Source organism: Streptopelia decaocto (genome assembly GCF_964273445.1).
Source record: "Streptopelia decaocto genome assembly, chromosome: 20".
NCBI lineage: Eukaryota > Metazoa > Chordata > Aves > Columbiformes > Columbidae > Streptopelia > Streptopelia decaocto.
The window spans coordinates 5,873,766-5,886,935 of record NC_138675.1 but is presented as its reverse complement, the minus strand read 5'-3'; the positions used below and the strand labels follow the sequence as shown (position 1 = coordinate 5,886,935).

The 13,170-nt window shown below is 46.4% G+C and overlaps 1 protein-coding gene across 3 annotated transcripts; it reads left to right on the top strand.

The window, feature by feature from the left end:
- Nucleotides 1–689: 689 nt before the first annotated feature.
- On the top strand, nucleotides 690–3,008 carry AURKAIP1 (aurora kinase A interacting protein 1). 3 transcript variants are annotated; one of them, XM_082069920.1, is made up of 4 exons: nucleotides 690–720; nucleotides 1,223–1,311; nucleotides 1,829–2,277; nucleotides 2,836–3,008. In XM_082069920.1, exons 2-4 carry the CDS (start codon nucleotides 1,260–1,262, stop codon nucleotides 2,941–2,943), a joined length of 609 nt encoding a protein of 202 aa, XP_081926046.1. In that variant the 5' UTR covers nucleotides 690–720; nucleotides 1,223–1,259; the 3' UTR covers nucleotides 2,944–3,008. The 3 variants fall into 3 exon arrangements, with proteins under 3 accessions (XP_081926046.1, XP_081926045.1, XP_081926047.1); XM_082069919.1 differs by having other exon boundaries at nucleotides 710–775; XM_082069921.1 differs by lacking the exon at nucleotides 690–720 and adding an exon at nucleotides 746–764 and having other exon boundaries at nucleotides 1,221–1,311.
- The last annotated feature ends 10,162 nt before the right edge of the window (nucleotides 3,009–13,170 follow it).

Genomic DNA, 13,170 nt, shown 5'->3' with positions numbered 1-13,170 from the left:
GCAGCTGGTGAAAAAGATCTCGGTGTTCTGGCTGAGGCCGGGATAAAAGCAAAAAAACCACAGTGGCTCTTTGAAGTGTGGGATTGGTTCCACCACCGCTCCCTCATGGCAGCTGAGTAGGCACTTTCATGCAGTGCCAACGCGGTGGGTTCCTGTACCCAGGGAGACGAGACAAACAGCCAAGTAGGTGGGACAGACAGACACAGGTGTGGCTGTTCCTGGACAGCAGCCACCATGAGACCTGCCCTCCCATCAGGGTGTGTGAGGGAGAGGTGTCTACCTGCTTTCTGTCATCCCCACATTGCCAGGGATACAAACTGCTCAACAAGCCACGCTTCTGCGCTCAGGCCTGGTTTTAAGGGTGTCCTGATGTGACTAAGCAGGTGAACAAAACGCAGCGATTTCCTACAGCTGCAAGACGTTGACCTGCTATCAATGTGGCCGGCAAGGGGACAGCTCGGTTTGAACTGTTTAGTGTGAACTGAACATCAGGGGCTGTTGCGACAGGACAAGGGGCGGTGCTTTTAAACTAAAAGAGGGGACGTTCAGGCTGGACGTCGGGAGGAAATGTTTTATACAGAGGCTGGTGGGACGCTGGCCCAGGTTGCCCAGAGCTGCGCCTTCGCAGAGCCGGCGGGCGCCGCTGGGGGGCGCTGCCATGTGCGCGCTGCACGGCGGCCGCCGGAAGCGGAAGTGGCGGGGCGGAGGCGGGCGGGGATGGTGAGCGATGGCGGCCGCGGGGCTGAGGGAAGGAAGGGAAGGAAGGGAAGCAAAGGTCGGGGCGCGGAGCTCCTGCGGGGCTCTGCCTTGGGAGAGGGGCGGTGGGGCGGCTGGGCTGTGGGAGGGAGCTGCCCGCAGAGCGCCGGGCTGCGCTGCGGCCCGCCTCGCCTCGGTAGCGGCCCCTCGCTAGGCCGCTGTTCCTCTCGGCCTTTTTTCCTCACGCTTTGTGCTGTGGAAGCAACTGAGCTGTGCGGAGTGTGCCGGTAGGGCTCGGGGGGAATTCACCTTATTTTTACACTTGGAACAGCGGAAGGTTTATTAATCAGCTGCCTTAGCAGCCCTTTGGGCCGGGCCCCTGCAGTGAAATCCCACAGTGCGCTGGTAAAACGAGGAGGGTGCTTAGAGTGTCCCAGCCCAGCTCTGGGGGGCTTGGGGTTAAATTTGGAAGATTTTTTTTAAACAACATGTTTGCCTCATTGAATAAATGTTATTCTTTTAACAGTCATTACTGGCGCTGACGGTGAACAAGGGGAATCAATATGTTAATATCGCAGCTGACTTCCCGGTTACTGAGGGCTTCACGAGTTGCAGGTAAACAGATATTGCGTAACCCGGTTTTATTTTGTTTTATTTTATTTTATTTTTTTCTGGGGTAATTAGGCTTCCATAAATTTATTTTCCAGCATCTAGTGCAAGAGTGGTGAGGCTGTTGTTGGTTCAGTGGTTGTCAAATGTTATTATGTCTCTAATCTATTTGGTCAGTATCTTGTAGCTCAGTTTTGGCCTCTTTTAAGCTCAGGAGGAGATTCCTTAGCAGCAGGAAGGCTTTGTGTAATGAACAGTTCCTAGCTATTCCAAATTGCACTCACATGGTTTACACAGTAGAGTGTTGTATAATGTAATTTTAGCAGATGGTTTTACAACAATGTAATTAAATTCAAATTAAAAAATATTTGCTTTTGCGATGGGAATACAATTCTTGTAAGCAGCTTCTTTTATTAAATTATTCTACCCACGGTTGCCTGGTGCTTTGAGAGCTGGGCAGAGCTTTTCTTAAGAGGCTGTTTGAAAATTCTGCCTCTGAAGTGAAATTCTTTTCCTCTCCAAGGCCATTTGTTTCCAAGGGCAGCGTCTTCCTTTCCTTGCTGTCGTTCCACATCTGCGCACTACAGCACGCAGCCGTCTAACAAGAGCGGAGCCCAACCTCAGCGGCGATATGCGCTGGACCCTGAACTGGAGGAGATGCTGATCCCCAGAAAACTTTCCATCAGCCCTTTGGAAAGCTGGCTGACCGTGCGGTACTCGCTGCCCAAAGCAGAAATCCCAGATGCTCAGGAAGAAGGGGGTTATGAACCTGTGCAGCGATACGGCTGTCCCCCGTCTGACGAGGGAGCTGGCGTGGAGGAAGGAGAGGGGACACTTAGCAACAAAGTACAATGTAAGAACGTTTTGAAGATTCGCAGGAGGAAAATGAATCGGCACAAGTACAAGAAGCTGCTCAAGCGAAGAAAGTTTGTGCGCAGGAGGATAAAGGAAGGTCGCAAGAAGAAACGTCAGGTGAGTTCAGGGCAGAGAGAACTTTATGACATAAATGCGCCCACTTCTCAAACTGGTTTCTGTGCTGGTGTTGGGTGGTGTTTTCAGGTGGAATTGATTTGGGGAAAACTTGCAGCAGCTCAGGGACCCTTAATGAGTTCAGTATTTACTGGTGTAGTAGCTTGTTCTGTTTTGTGTTTGACCTGTACATTTTGAGAAATTGTAATTTAGGGTATTTCTGTGGTTGTACCTATATGTGTGGTAGTTACTGGGCATAATTTTTCTTGCGTGACAGTAATTTATATGGGTGATGGAGAAGAATGTTAGTGTTTGTGTGAAAGATTAATTCATGTGTCTGAGTTATATCAGGGAGATTAATTTCTTTCCTGTCTTGCCAGCATCTTCAGGTGCTTCCTATTGTTTTATATATATATATATATATATCTATATATCTATCTTATACCTGGATTCTCACTGGGACACATAGGCCATGTCTGAATACTTGAGTGTTGCTTCTGAGCTATGTTATTGTTTTTTATTTCTTTTTTTTAATTTCTTTTTTTTTATTTTCTGTTTTAGATAAAATTTGAGAAAGATTTGGAGCGCATCTGGAAAAGAGCTGGTTTGAAAAATCCTCCTGCGGGATGGCAAACACCCAAGATATTTCTGAAAAGTTCAAAGCGATAAAAACACTTGTAAAAAAGTTCTAACCTGTAGTTGTAATTAAAAAATATTTAAGTACGTGGATTGCATTTAACCTTTTTCTGAGTGTGATGGAATTAGTAGGAGGAAACTTTGAATCTTGGCGAACAGTTTTCCAAGGGCAGACCTGAGAGCAAGATGCTTTTCTTCCCCAAAAGAATGATGTGAGGCCTTTTGTAGGTTCTGTGTGTGCGGCTCTGCTCGTTGTGTCGGTAGATGGCACTAAATTCAAAGCCTCTGAAACTCCCTGGCCATTCATGTTAGAGCAAGCTGGATCTTTTTGTCAGTATTTTAAGGAAAGGACACACCCACATTTAAAAATCTGTTAATCTTGTTAGTAAACTGTTGGCATTCTGAGAACTGTGGTGAAGTCCTGTAGAAATGTGTGGTTGACGCATTTTATAGGTCTCTTTTCCAGACCGTATGCTAACAGTAGGCAACTTTGATTAAAAAAAAATTACAAAGACGTTCCATCCTTTTCGTGTTTTAAATATGCTGCAGTTGCTTTAAACCGTGACCAGCAGGACTCTTTTATTCAGCCTCTTGTCAGGATTTCAGCAAAGGGGAGGATGTTTGGCATGAGCCTTAGAAACTCACCAAGCAGAAGAAGATTTGAGTGTTGATTCTGGCTCACAGGTTTGTTAAATATGCAGAGTGCATGTAGGTGTTTCTAAAATATCAATACGTGTTCCCTGCACGAAGATGCAGAGGTGAAAGGCTGAGAGCCTGACCTTCAACGTCAGGTCCATGCTTTTTTTTCCATTTACTTTGGGATAGTAACTAGAACAGAGAATTATGGAGATAGTGGGAATTACAGGGCATAATCCTTCAGTACCTTGTGACGTTCCAGTACAAGTGAACCCTTGTACCGTGGCAATGATGGTGTTATATTAGGTACTTGTGTGGACAATTGCAAGTCTCCACGAAGTAGTTTATTACATGGTAGGCTCTATAAGTGCTAGTCCAGAGTGTAGTCTGCCAAGAGTAGTCATTACTTTTACATCTATTAGACATAATTACACAACTGTGTATAGAAGTCTGGAACTAATTTACAAAAGTGTCTGGAATCCGTTCATGGTGGTTACTGCTGGTCTTAGTCATATAAAAGCTGTAGTCCTTTTTGCTGAAGAACCTCAGAGCTTGTCTCAGGATTTGTATCTTCTTCGTGGCAGATACTGCAGAGGCTCTCTGTCTTCCCTGGGCCTAATCAGATAATAGATACAGGGTTGTAGCAACTTGCTTGAGCTCTCGACCACAGGATGAGATTTTAAACTCGCTTTGCTAAAGAGAGAGGATCAGACAGAAGAAAGCTGCACCTGTTCTGTAGGGGGAGCACGAGTACATAATACACTGTTCACAAAACTTTATGGGTGGCTGTTCCTCTCCAAAATACCAATGTACTTGTATACTTGGTAAATGTATGTGTGCAGGTGCATATGTAGCTTTGGTAGCAAAACAATGTAATCTGCAAACAGGAAAGGTTTGACTTTTTTTTATGGCTCTCAAGACATATAAGACTTGGAGACTTCTCCATCTCATTATTCTGCTGTTCTGAGAGGAAATGGGTGAAAGTCAGTAGGAGGTTGCTTGATGGATTTGTGTACTTTTTATTTATTATATTATATTTAACATCAGAGAGAGGGGGCAGGAGTGATGCCTTCTGCATACCTGGAAACTCAGGTTGTTTTATGTCTGTATTACGGGAACTGTTCGTTCTTCCATCAATAAACTCAAGTAGGAGGAGTTCGTTAGCCCATGGCAGGGAGTGTTTACAAGCATCTGGTACAAAACTTTTAGGGGGTTAATAGGACCTTGCTCCTTCTGTTACCCGACTACCATTGCCCGATAATTCCTGAGCAGAACCACTGTGTAACTTTACTCTGGTGAGCTAATACCAGCATTAAATAGGACACTTTCATATTAAAAACAGTCCAAATGTTACCTGGGGTAGGTTGGTGTATGTACATTGGCTTCAGTAGCTCTGACTCGGTCCTCAAACTCTGGAGCCAGCTCTCCTTCAGTGGGTGTGAACCCTCGGCCCTGTATTCCAAAGTTAACAAACCATGTTTGTTTGCACTCGCTGAAAATGGGGCTGAAGTGATCTTACTGCTCTTGCAAACAGCACCTGTGGATAACTAACATCACATCTTTTCTTTTGACCATTCATCCTGGTTTGGGTTCGCTTGGGCTGAGCCCGGTCGGTTACCCTCCAAAAATAACAGCGCTCTGCTTAACCTGGAGCGTTGCATTTGCAGAACTGAAATGGTTTGGAAGAGTAGATTTTGCTTTGATTTTTTTAATAATAAAAATCAGTAACTGTAGCTCTTGCAGACATCTGAGGCAGCTTTAAGCAAACAGCGTGCTGCTTTCCTGTGGAGGTTTCCATTCTTGCCTTTCCCTATAAGATGGAGGAACAAAACTGAAACAAGGAGCTCTGTGAGTCAGAGAATTTAAGACGACCATCTCACTCCTGTGTCAATGCCCTGAAATAAGACTGACTTTTTTAGTCTTGCTCACTGCATGGGCACTAATACATTTTTTGTTAATGCTACAAAACTTCTAGGAACTATAAAGTTACGAGACTTGTCCCTTACTCTCAAATGTAGGTGAAACTGGCTGTTGGGTTTCAAAATAACAGGAAGAAGGAGGAGGTTGAATGGACAGTGGGATCATATAACTGCTTGTGCCTTAGGAAATGTGGCTAAAACTTTGTTTCAAGTAGAAAGATAATGAGAAATGTTGGTCAAAAATGAGTTTTTTCACTTGTTCCGTAAACAAGATGTGGTGCTGATGAGGGAGGGAGTTTTGTTGCCTTTGATATGTCCAGGTCTGGAGAAGACGCTCCCGGAGCCTCCCAGCAGCTTTGAGCACCTCAGAGCCCCAACACCACTCGCAAAGTGATGGGTGTTAAGACAAGGGTGTGGACTCCTGAGCAAGGAGTCAACACATCAGGTAAAGAACTAACAGCTTGGAGTTTGTCAGGTTTATTTTAAGGGAATTAACATTTTGCGGCTGAGCTTTATCACCAGCCAGTGAGGAACTGGTTAAACTTGAAGAATAAGCACTCATAGAAGAAGGTGCCAAAGGAATAAAAAGAAACAGCAGAAGAAACTCCAGCAGTTCTGGTCAGCAGTGTGACTGTGTGTGAACAGCACCGTGTTACTCACCAGCTCCGGTCCCTGGTGCTTTTGAGTCAGAGCCGTTTCCTCTATGGACAAAGGGTTTTCGCTGCTGTCAGCACCGAGTTCGTGGTGGAAGAGCCAGCGGGAGTCTGTCCAGCAGCAGAATCAGCAGGTACATCCTGAAGGCAGAATCTGTGACCGATCACCCAGGCTTAGCCAGCCTTGATTTGGCTTCTCTGCCCATCCATCTTGTTCCAGTTACAGACCAGAAGATGCTGCGGTGTGTGATCTTTTTTTGTTGCTTTCTCTAGGTCTGACTGGGCATCCTCCAGAGAACCCTCAGTGCCTCATTTTACGCTCTTTGTGATGTGGGAGTGTGGCCCATATTATTATTGGCATCCTGCCATCTGGGAGAACTTCTGCTGTAGGCCCAGCGGAAGGTAGGACAGCCGAATGTGTCCTGCTTTCTGCTAACATCATCCGTCCCCTGGGAAGGGAACAGGGTTGTAGCCCTCGGAAAGACAGGAAAAGCTTTTTCTCACAAGTAATTGATGCAAAAACCTGCGACTGTGAAAAGAAACTGAGCGGAAAATAACCATCTTGATATCTGTGCCTTGGGTGCAACGCCTTCTTGAGTGATTTCTAATTATGAAATAGAGCTGGGGGGAGGAAAGGAGAGCAAGTAGAAATACACGTGTGTAGCTTTCAGTATAGGGACAGCTGGTTCTGGAGGAGGGCTGCCAAACTAAAGCAATTTGGACGTTTCCACATGGAATGATGGAGGAATGCATGTTACTGCGCTTGGTGTCATGGGGCTGCTCCCCAGCTCAGACTGGGAACTCTAAATAAGCTTTACTGTTTGTTTTTTGTTGGGTTTGGGTTTTTTTTTTTCCCCTTTTTGAGATGGTTTGTTACCTGAGCATCCCCAGGCTTGAGAGGGTTGACAGGTTCTGTGGCTCTACGGGCTTGTGCTGTTCTGCACAAATTCCGAGGGGTTTCTAAAGGAGGCAAAGCAAGCAGCACCCTGTTTTCTTTAGCTCAGGTTACGGTTGCTGGAGTCCTCTTGGATTGTTCTAGAGCAAACACACAGTTTGCATAGACTACCCTTAAAAGTTGGCCAGGTTCCACGTTTGTGTGTCTAAATTTGGCAGTGGGATCATACAGCGTTCTGGAAAGCAACCTCCTTTCAGCCAAAATAGTTTTATTTTTAATGAAATGGCCTGCAAGCCTGAGGTAAATAGCAAAACTCTTGGGGAGGCCACCTTGGAGCACCCTCTGCAGAGCCAACCTGTTAATTTTCCCACTCTTTCCCAGTCATTTCTGATCTCAAGATGCTGTGCCTGGAATCCCACTGCTTAATTATTTTAGGCGGGTGCAACGGACGGGCTGCAATTAGTGTGAGGAGTGGAGTTTCCCTTCAAAAGCTCATGGTACCCAAGCGCTGTTCCCATGGACAGAGAGACCGAAAGCTGTGGTTTGAGGCACATGCTGACGGTCAGGAAGGGGACGCAAAATGGCATCTCTCAGCTAAATGTGTCTGCTCCCCGAGTACTCCCAGAATTGTAGGTTCTTCACAGAAATAAACAGCGCTGTGTGCTTGTGGCTTAAGCTTTGCCCGTGTTGGAGAAACCTGCTGCCTGGAGAACTGTGTGCTTGTGGCTTAAGCTTTGCCTGTGTTGGAAAAACCTGACTTAGTGCTGCCTGGAGAACTGCTCTGGGAAAGGCTCCTTTTAGTCCTCTGCACCCAGTCAGTGCTGTTCCTGGGTGATCGCTGCTTTTAATAGTTTTCTGGCATGGAGGCTTAGCAGGTTCCTTGTGAGAAAGACAAACAGAAATAGGGACAAATGCGACCCAGGTTGGCCTGTCTGGTGTCTCTTTTTTTTCTGGAATCCAGAAAGCGGATGAGTAAAGGCAGGTGGAATGTCACAGTTCCGAGCTGCTGCTTTCTCTCGCATTTTTTAAGGCAAACACACTGGCTGAGTAGCTGTTCAAAGGGGTGATTCGATCCCTCAATCATTTCCTCGTGAATCTCGGTGCCGTCTACCAGCTGCCAAATTGGAGCAGCACAAGGTGTCTGTTCCCTTGCGGGGAGCTCAAGGGGCCTGAGCGTGGGTTTGGAGAAGCGAAGATGTTACCGAACCGCGGCTCCCGCGGGAGTGACTCAGTCCCTGTCACGGGCTGGATGCCTCCTCCGTATTCAGAGTTAATTTTCAGGGATCATTTGTCCATATAAATCAGGACGTTTTGGGGACACTCGGCTGCAAGTGGCAGCTTGTCAGTAGCCCTGAAAAAGCTTCCCAGCAACACCCGGTCGCTGGCTGCTGCTGGGAACCCTAGAGGAACATTAACACTTGCATATACGTGCAGAGAGGCAGCTCCTGAAGTGATGATTGATGGTAACTCCAATGCAGATTTGCATGTTTTTCCATCCCTTCAGGAACTTTGTGCTTCATGTCGTGATTTTGAGCTCGTACCTGCTATTTTTCTTTATTATTTTTTAAATTCTCGGTGTTAAAGACACTATCTCTCAGAATAGATCAGGAGATAAATACTTAATATTTGAAACAAAATACAATTTTAAAGATGTAATTTCAGTGTAGTCTCCTGAAAAGAAGCAGCAGGTAGTAACGACTCGTTTGCTCTAGAGAATCAGAATACTGGAAATTCTGGGACACGAGGGATGAAAAAGGCCATTGTAAAGTTAAAAATAAACAGGACCTTGCAAACATGAGTGAGGGAGCAGAGAAGAACATAATGTGTTTTTATGTGGTCTGTTTTTAAAGACGTTTTAATTGAAACAATCATGGCAAACTACTTAACTTTGAATCTTTTCTTTTTTCCCATTTCTCATTTGTCTCATCAGGTTTTTTAGGGTGAGGACTTCGATTCCACATGTACCTTCTCTGTCACAAAGGGATCCCAATAGTGATTGGTGCCTGTGGATGTCATGAAATACAATCATCATTTTGATACTTAATGTCTGGAAAATGCTGGCGACACGTGTGGGATTCTGGCCCTGGGGCCGGCCCAGGTTCAGGTGCTTGTTTGGAACAATGCGGAATTTGATGCTGATTCAAAAGAACTTTTTACAATCAGAAGTATTTATTAATTACAGAGTTCTGACAGTGATTTTCACAGGTTATGAATGACGTGACACGTTGTACGAATAGGCAAATCTATTCAGCACCAGAAAAACCTTCTGGTGCAGCTGTGAGGGATGTACAGAAAAGGCGAGATGAAGAAAGGAGAGACTCTGCAGTCTCTTTTAATAAAAGGGTAAGCAAATTTCACCATTACCTAATGCTCTTTAGTGGCAGATTAATGGTATTTGTGGAACACACGGTTTTATGAGGAAGATTCTTAACAGGTGTAAACTGATATAGGTCCATGGCAGTTAGTGTAAGATTGATAACCTACTAAGTATCTGATTCTGATGATTTTTGGGGGCACATAACTCTGTTTGGCTTTTCTGCCCACACTGAACCCAGCTTTTCGGATTTCGTGTTGTGGGTGAATTGCCAACATGCATTTTTATCTTGGAAAAATAACCTTCAGGCTTCAGTCTGGGGGGAAAAAAAACCAACAACAAACCAAACTGTGTTGGTTTCCTGGGCAATTTCTCTGTTTTTGTAACTGGTTTCTATTAATGGTTTTGAGATGAATCCCAGGAATCCGGAGCTGAGTGCTGTCCAGCAGAAGGGGCTGTTTCAATGGAGTGCCGTCCGAAGATGCCTGACGGCAAGAGCTGCAGACGGGGCTCTGTGACCCTTGCCGAGGACAGCGGTGCTGCAAGAACAGAACCAGACACACACGTGAATGGTTCAGTAAGAGAGCAGCCCGCTTGGGTGCTACACCTGCACTCCGCATTCGTGCGGATCTAAGTTGCTGCTGGGCAAACTGCAAAGCTTGGTGCGTTAAGCAGAAGATCAAAAACCTCTTAAGATTCCATTGAACTAAATATCTTGCATACCTGGACGTTCACGTTCATTAATTTATGCTCCAATGCCTTTGGCACAGAGGGAAGTAAAGGCTTTCCAGCCGGAGATCCGAGACAGGAACAAGTTGAGGAACTGCCTGCAAAGGACAGTCCCCAAATGACATTTAATGTTCAACCCTCTCGTTTCGCTTTGGGAGTGCTTGGGCACAGCCCAGCTTAGGCCATTGCGGTGACCACTGTGGGGTGGTTTGGTGGACGTTGCTTTTCTCTTTGCTGGAAACCGGTTGTCCCTGGGGTATTATTGACTGTTGCTATGATATTTTATACCTCCCCGGTATAAGGAGTGTCAGGGATCTGCCATTCTCATATGCAAGGAGTGTAGATTTGACTCTGCTGCTGGTTGGGTGATCGCAGTGGACTCCAATGAAATAAAGCAGAAAAACATCTGGCCAGACCCTCAGCTTGTCATTCTGAATGTGCTCTTTAGGGAAGGCAAATCAGGGGCTTTTGTGTTTATGGCAAGGGAACAAACGCTGTACTGCTGGGTCTGTGAGAGGCACGCGGCGTGTTCCGTCCCTGGGGTAATGACAGGCTTCGCTTGCAGCCCTGTTATTGTGGTCGCCTTTCAGTTTTGTCCTTTTAGTTCACAGCTCTTGCTGCGAGTTGGATTATTTCAGGCTTGCTTATGGGATTCATTGCAGCTGAAAGATTTATTTTAATGAGAAAAGCTTTGCAACCAAATGAAGCCTCCCGGGAAATGCACACCCTCTGGTAATTCACGTCATGCCGTGTTACGTTGCTCTTTCCCACCAGCAGGCAGCTCTGGAGGCTCCCCCAGCCACTCCAGCCCTTTCTCAGAAAGGGGGAGTGAATATGGGGGCGTATTTAACCCCCGGAGTGTGACAGTTTTGTCACGCTACTGGCATGATGAGGGTTATTTGAGCAATTCCCGCTGGGATAAACGGTGTCAGTGTACACGAACCCTGAACTGCAGTACCGCTGCCTTTCTGCCGCTCTGTCCTTGCAAACTTCTACCTCCGTTCATGTTTTTGGCTTTGCAGGATCCTTGCTACCTGTCAATTAGCACTCTATTCCCCAGCTGGAGCATTCTCTACTACTGTTCAGTTGTAGGAATTAGCCTTGCTTCTGCTCATGAGTAGATGTTTTCTCCTTTGATCGTGGCAGAGTCCTATGGGTCCCGTGTTTAAAGAAGATCTAAAGAAGTTGTTGGTAATAAGCATGGAGCGTTGACAAATCATGTACATAAGGCCTTGTACTGTAATTTGTTTCTTTATGTCAACAGAGCATTAATCCTGGCATTCCTTTTTAATACATTACATATACTTATAGCTAGGAAAATGGGGTGGAAGTGGCCAGTTCCACTCCAGCTTCCTGGGGTTTATGGTTCCCAAAATTGCAGTAAAAGGATGGAGAGTACCTCCTGCTATTAGATCTTCCCAGTCTGATACTGGCTCTGTTTTTCTGGACTGGTGGCCTTCAATCCACATTTATTGGGAGGTCTTTCAGTGCAGCCTGCAGCCATGGGAAACAAAAACGCTAAAATCAAAGAGATCGGGAAGAGGAAACTTCCTGGCAGACGGGGCTTGTCCATTCGTGTTTCCCACTGCCTCGACTGTGCAGAATTAAAGAGTGAGCAACAAGCATAGAGCTGTGAAATAGCCTCCTGCGTCCCTTTTCTCCTCTTGTTCTTTCCTTCCTGTGAGTGCTTTTCTTTAGGAGACTTCAGTAGGTTCAGCCTGAACTTGGCGTCTTTCAGTCAGGAAATAGCCCGTTCGTGACAGCAGCAACCACAGCAATCTGCCTCCATCCCTGCAAGAAAACAGCCAGTAACCTCTGCACTGCCAAAGCGGGGAGGCAGAAAGGTGGAAAAGCGACCTGGAATCACAGCCTGGATGGTTCTGCTGCGGCTGAGGGAAACCAAGGGAAGCAGAGGGTGCTGGATTTGCTGTCTGTGCAATGTGAACAGCTTCTTGCCTCCCAGCCAGATGTTTTCCAGGCTCTGCTCTGATGCGGCAGCTGAACAAAAGGCTGTCAGATCTGAGCCTTTCGTCTGGCTCCCTGGCCTGACAGAGCCAGCAGAAAAGGCTCCTTCTGCCACTGGATTTGTGGCTCAGCCCCAGGCCAGCGCCCCCGATGCTGTACATCAGTATTGGCTTTGTCGGGGTGCCTCAGAATGCGGCAGCAGGTTTGCAGTTTCGGGACGTGGTGCAGTAGGAGCCTTTGCACGCAGGTGGTTCTAGTATTGGATTAATGCAAATATGGGAGGTTTGCAAAGACAAGGCTGTGCTTTTGCATTAGGGTTACAATTAGACTGGCCATGGGAACATTGTTGACATTGCTCAGCTGCTGAGTGTGGGAACTCGGGCTGTGAGGGACCGTGTTTATCTAATTACCCACAAACTCCCCCACTTAATGTAAATGACAGAGCTAGAGTTCGCAGGGAAATTTTGTAGGGTTCTTATCTGAAGATGATTTTAGAACTTTTCACTAGAAACAAACCAGCAGTTTAGCTGCATCTGGTTTGGACAGCGTGGAGAGCTGCTGGAGTTGACAGTAGGCTTTTTCATGGTCAAATTATGTAATAAAACTAGCTCAAGTTTCTGGGAATTTCTTTGGAAGTGTCTGGTTGTGTGCGGAGATGCTGTTCCCAGTGCCTGTGAAGGTGGATGCCCTCTTGAGGTCAGGCTGCTAAGGTTTCAGGTGTTTAAATGATGCCGTGAGGAGGTGTTTTCGTTCCACGTGCTCAGCTGTGCTGTTTGAAGGAGTCTGTCCCCTCTGAGCATCCCGCAGCATCTAAAGAATTCCCCTGAAATGGAAAATCAGTGCCTGTGTCTGGTCTGCAGATCGTCTACCCGCGAGCCGGGGGCGGCCCCGTCTACCCGCGACCCCGGGGCGGCCCCGTCTACCCGCCAGTTCAGGCGATCTGAACTGCTCTGCGGGTGTTTACACATAAAGGATATATGGAGATTTTATTTTGTGAAGCAGCGTTTGGAGCTTAAGAGTTTACTGCTTCTTTCTCTGCTGTTTGCCATCGATTATTTTCAGTAGCTGACTGTGTTAATACTCCTAATCACTGTGGGACACAGTGAAGTGGGTTAGGTAAACACAGTTAAACACATCCGCGCAGGCTGT